This window comes from Arachis duranensis, chromosome 9 (genome assembly GCF_000817695.3).
Source record: "Arachis duranensis cultivar V14167 chromosome 9, aradu.V14167.gnm2.J7QH, whole genome shotgun sequence".
Taxonomy (NCBI): Eukaryota; Viridiplantae; Streptophyta; class Magnoliopsida; order Fabales; family Fabaceae; genus Arachis; species Arachis duranensis.
The window spans coordinates 51,930,511-51,935,368 of NC_029780.3; the positions used below are offsets into that span (position 1 = coordinate 51,930,511).

The following is a 4,858-nucleotide window of genomic DNA, read 5'->3' on the forward strand; positions in this document are numbered from 1 at the left end:
TTGTTGCCCTTCTTCGAAGCTCCTTAGAGCCAGTTTGAGGTCATGCCTTCTCTTTGCTTTTTCCTTATAGATCTTGGTGTTTTCATAGGCTTGAGACCTGAAGGTTTCCAGTTCTTGCAGCTGTAAGATCCTCTTTTCACTAGCAGCAGTGCTATCCAGGTTTAGTATCTTGAGAGCCCAAAAGGCCTTGTGCTCCAGCTCTAATGGTAAGTGACAGGCCTTTCTGTACACCAGTTGATATAGGGACATCCTAATTGGTGTTTTGAAGGCTGTCCTGTATACCCAAAGAGCATCATCTAGCTTCTTCCTGTATGCCCAAAGAGCGTCATCCTGTTTTTTAACCAATACTTTCTGGATGCTCCCACAGTCTTTTCTAAGATCCTCTTTAACTCTCTGTTGGATATCTCAGTTTGCCCGCTTGTTTGGGGGTGATAAGGTGTAGCAACCTTATGTTTCACCCCATATCTCATGAGGAGGGCTTCTAGGGGTCTGTTACAAAAATGGGTTCCTCCATCACTAATAAGGGCTCGTGGGACTCCAAACCGGCTGAAGATATTTTTCCTGAGAAAGTTCATGACCACCTTGTTGTCATTTGTTGGGGTTGCAATAGCTTCCACCCACTTAGATACATAATCTACTGCTACTAGGATGTATTTGTTTGAATAGGAAGTTGGGAAGGGTCCCATGAAATCGATTCCCCACACATCAAACAATTCGAGCTATATGATGAAGTTTTGTGGCATTTCATTTTTCTTGGGTAGATTTCCAGCACTTTGACACTCATTGCAGCCCTTCACTAGCTCTTTTGCATCCTTGAAAAGAGTGGGCCAGAAGAACCCACACTGCAATACATTGGCTGCAGTCCTTTCTCCTCCAAAGTGACCCCCATAGTAAGAGCCATGGAAATTCCACAAGACTTCTCGTCCTTCTTCTTCTTAAATGCACCTTCTAAGAATCCCATCTGAGCACTTCTTGAAAAGATATGGCTCATCCCACACGAAATACTTAGCATCATTAATGAGTTTTCTTCTTTGATGTCTGTTGATTCCTGGGTGTAGATCTCCAGTTGCCTTGAAATTTGCAATGTTTGCAAACCAGGGTGCCTTGTGAACCAGCATTAATTATTCATCTAGAAAGAACTCATTTACACTTGCTTCGTGTGTGCTGCTTTTCTCACAAGGGATTCTAGATAGATGATCTGCCACTTTGTTCTCCACTCCCTTCTTGTCTCTGATTTCAATATTAAATTCCTGCAACAATAAAATCCACCTTATCAATCTTGGTTTTGAATCCTGCTTATCAAACAAATACTTAAGTGCTGTGTGAACAGTGAAAATAATTATTTTAGATCCAATAAGGTATGATCTAAACATGTCAAATGCAAAAACCACTGCCAGCAATTCCTTTTCAGTGGTGGTGTAATTTTTTTGGGTGTCATTAAGGACCTTGCTGGCATAGTATATGACATGCACCAAATTATCTTTCCTCTGCCCTAACATTGCTCCCACTGCAAAGTCTGATGCGTCACACATCAGCTCAAATGGCAGGTTCCAATCAGGTGGGGCAATGATAGGGGCTGAGGATAGTTTCTTTTTCAAATTTTCAAATGCTAGCATGCATCCCTGGTCAAATACAAATGGGGTGTCTGACACAATAAGATTACTCAGGGGCTTGGCTATTTTTGAAAAGTCTTTTATAAATCTTCTGTAAAAGCCAGCATGCCCGAGAAAGCTTCTAATTGCCTTGACATCACTAGGTGGAGGTAGTTTTTCAATTAGTTCCACTTTAGCTCTGTCCACCTCAATGCCTTGTTTAGAAACCTTATGACCAAGAACTATTCCTTCTGTCACCATGAAGTGACATTTTTCCCAGTTCAGGACCAAGTTGGTTTCTTGGCATTGTTTTAATACTAAGCCGAGGTTATTCAGGCAATCAGGGAATGAATCCCCAAACACTGAAAAGTCGTCCATGAAGACTTCTATGAACTTTTCTACCATATCTGAGAAGATAGAAAGCATGCAGTGCTGAAAGATTGCGGGCGCATTGCATGGCGCAAATGACATGCGCCTGTAAGCAAACACTCCATATGGACAAGTAAATGATGTTTTTCCTGATCTCTTGGATCAACCACTATTTGGTTATATCCTGAATAACCATCTAGGAAGCAGTAGTAAGCATGTCCTGCAAGTCTTTCCAGCGTCTGATCCATAAAGGGGAGTGGGAAGTGATCTTTTCTCGTGGATGCATTGAGTTTTCTGTAGTCAATGCACATTCTCCATCCCGTGAAAGTTCTAGTAGGTATGAGCTCATTCCTTTCGTTAGGCACCACTGTGATTCCTCATTTCTTCAGAACTACTTGAATGAGACTCACCCATGGGCTGTCAAAGATTGGGTAGATTACCCCTGCTTGCCACAGCTTCATGACTTCCTTCTGCACTACCTCTTTCATGGCTGGATTTAATCTCCTTTGGGGTTGAATAGAAGCTTTAGAATCATCTTCCAATAGTATCTTGTGCATGCATATGGCTGAACTAATCCCCTTCAAGTCAGCCAGAGTCCACCCAATGGCATCCTTATGCTTTTGCAATACTTGGAGTAATTCCTCCTCTTGTTCTTGGCTAAGAGCTGAGTTTATGATTACTGGAAAGCTTCTGTTTTCTCCCAGGTATGCATATTTGAGGGTCGGTGGCAATTCCTTCAGTTTAAGTTTGGGTGCTTCTTTCTCTTCATTCTTTCCTTCTAGTGTCCCCTGGTCATGAACCTCAACTGTTGCTACCTCTTTGCTCAATGTTGATTCATCTTCTTCTGTTAGCTCCTCAATTTCTTCCTCCTCCAGAGTTTCTTGTAATATAGCTTCCATTGAATCCAACCTTATACACTCTCCTAACGAGTCTTGCGGGTAACTCATGGCCTTGAACACATTGAATATCATATTCTTATCATGCAATCTAAGAGTAAGTTCACCCTTCTGGACGTCAATAATGGCTCTGGCAGTGGCTAAGAATGGCCTTCCCAAAATGATGGATGCCTTAGCTTCCTCCTCCATGTCTAGCACTACAAAGTCTGCTGGAAAAATAAAGTCTCCCACCTTTACCAACAAATCCTCCACTATTCCCTGAGGAAATTTGAATGATCGGTCTGCCAATTGTAGGGCCATCCTTGTCGGTTTGGCTTTCTCAATCTTCATTCTTTTCATCATTATTGAAGACATCAGATTTAAGCTGGCTCCTAGATCGCACAAGGCCTTCTCCACTTTGATCTCCCCTATGATACAAGGGATTTGGAAGCTCCCTGGATCCTTCAATTTTTGGGGTAACTTGTGCTGAATGATGGCACTACATTCTTCGGTTAACACCACGGTCTCATTATTTCTCCAACTTCTCTTTTTAGTCATCAACTCCTTCAAGAACTTAGTATAAAGCGGCATTTGCTCTATTGCTTCTGCAAAGTGTATGTTGATTTGTAACCTTTTGAAGATTTATAAGAATCTTGAAAATTGGCTATCATCTCCCTTCTTCTTCAATTGCTGAGGATATAGGGCTTTTGGAGGATATGACCTCAGCACCTCTTCTTCTCGATGTGTATTAGGAGGGATAACTTGATCTTCTTTTTGTTCTATTTCCCTTTTGTCTGAATTCTCCACTGATGGTATCTTGGAAGTCTCCTTCAATTCCTTCCCACTTCTGAGGGTGATGGCTTAGCATTCCTCCCTTGGGTTTGGATTAATGTTACGGCAATTGGATTGGCTAGGGATTTGCTTGAACAGGTAGCCGATTTATGCCTCGAGTTTCTTGATGGCCGCATCTTGATTTTGCATATTAGATCTCATTTCTTCTTGGAATGCCTTGCTATCTTTGACTTCCTTGCATAGACCTTCAAGTAAGGTTTCAATTCTAGAGAGTTTATCTTCAGGGTATGATGGTGGGTTTGGGTTATAAGAGTGAGGGTGATCATGCTGGTTTTGGTATGGGTGTTGAGGAGTGTGGTTAGGTGGTTGTTGATATGATCTTTGTGATGAGTGTTGGTGGCTAGCATGGTTGTTGGGATTGTGATTTTGACATCTCTGATCTTGGCCTTGGTCTTGTTGGTTTCTCCACCCAAAGTTGGGGTGGTTCTTCCATCCTGGATTGTAAGTTTTGGAGTATGGATCATGATTTTGCCTTGGTGAATTACCGACATAGTTGGATTGCTCCTATTTACCTCCTTCTTCTGTGTTTACTCCTTCTTGGGTTGATGATTGTGTGGTGACTGCTGTAACTTGGTTCTTCTCCATTTGCTTTGTAAGGTCAGCTAGTTGCTTGGCAATCATCTTGTTCTGAGCTAGTAGTACATCAACATGGTTCAATTCCATTACACCTCGAGTGTTACTCATCTCAGAAGCATAGAAGTAGTCATTCTCAGCTACAGTCTCAACGACATCTATGGCTTCTTCAATGGTCTTCTTCTTGTTTAAAGATGCTCTGGATGAGTGATGACAGGTCATCATATACCCATTTTTTCAAGCTAATTTCACTTGTTTCACTAGTTTTTATGCACTTTCTTGCATCCTAAGTAAGTGATTTGGAATGAAAATGCATAACTCCTTTAAATCAAGCAACTACCATTAAATTGATGCTAAATAATGAGGTTTAAGCAAGAATTAATTGATTTTTTAATGAATTATAAACCTTATGAGTTTAGAGATACTTTGATTGGTTGCTTTGGTTTCTTGTAGGTGAAGAAAGGAAGAAAAGAAGAAAAACGTGGCTTAAGAAAGCGTGGCCCAAGAGATAAGAAGTGTGGCGCATGGAAGGGAGGAAGCTACACTACCCTCCAGGAGAGCACACTGCCCTCTAGGAGAGCAGCATATTGAACCAAG

The 4,858-nt window shown here is 41.5% G+C and overlaps 1 protein-coding gene across 1 annotated transcript; it reads right to left on the reverse strand.

The window, feature by feature from the left end:
* Positions 1-1,121: 1,121 nt before the first annotated feature.
* On the reverse strand, positions 1,122-4,351 carry LOC110275718 (uncharacterized). Its single transcript, XM_021131934.1, has 6 exons — positions 4,201-4,351; positions 2,372-3,441; positions 1,995-2,067; positions 1,743-1,843; positions 1,446-1,622; positions 1,122-1,250 (listed from the first exon to the last, which is right to left on the reverse strand). Exons 1-6 carry the CDS (start codon positions 4,349-4,351, stop codon positions 1,122-1,124), a joined length of 1,701 nt encoding a protein of 566 aa, XP_020987593.1.
* Between the last annotated feature and the right edge of the window lie 507 nt (positions 4,352-4,858).

Coding starts and splice junctions, on each gene's coding strand:
- LOC110275718 (XM_021131934.1), bottom strand. CDS start 4,351: ATGGAATTGAACCATGTTGATGTACTACTAGCTCAGAACAAGATGATT. Junction 1,623..1,742: donor CTCCACCTAGTGATGTCAAG/GCAATTAGAAGC, acceptor GTATTTGACCAG/GGATGCATGCTAGCATTTGA. Junction 1,251..1,445: donor TCATATACTATGCCAGCAAG/GTCCTTAATGAC, acceptor TTATTGTTGCAG/GAATTTAATATTGAAATCAG.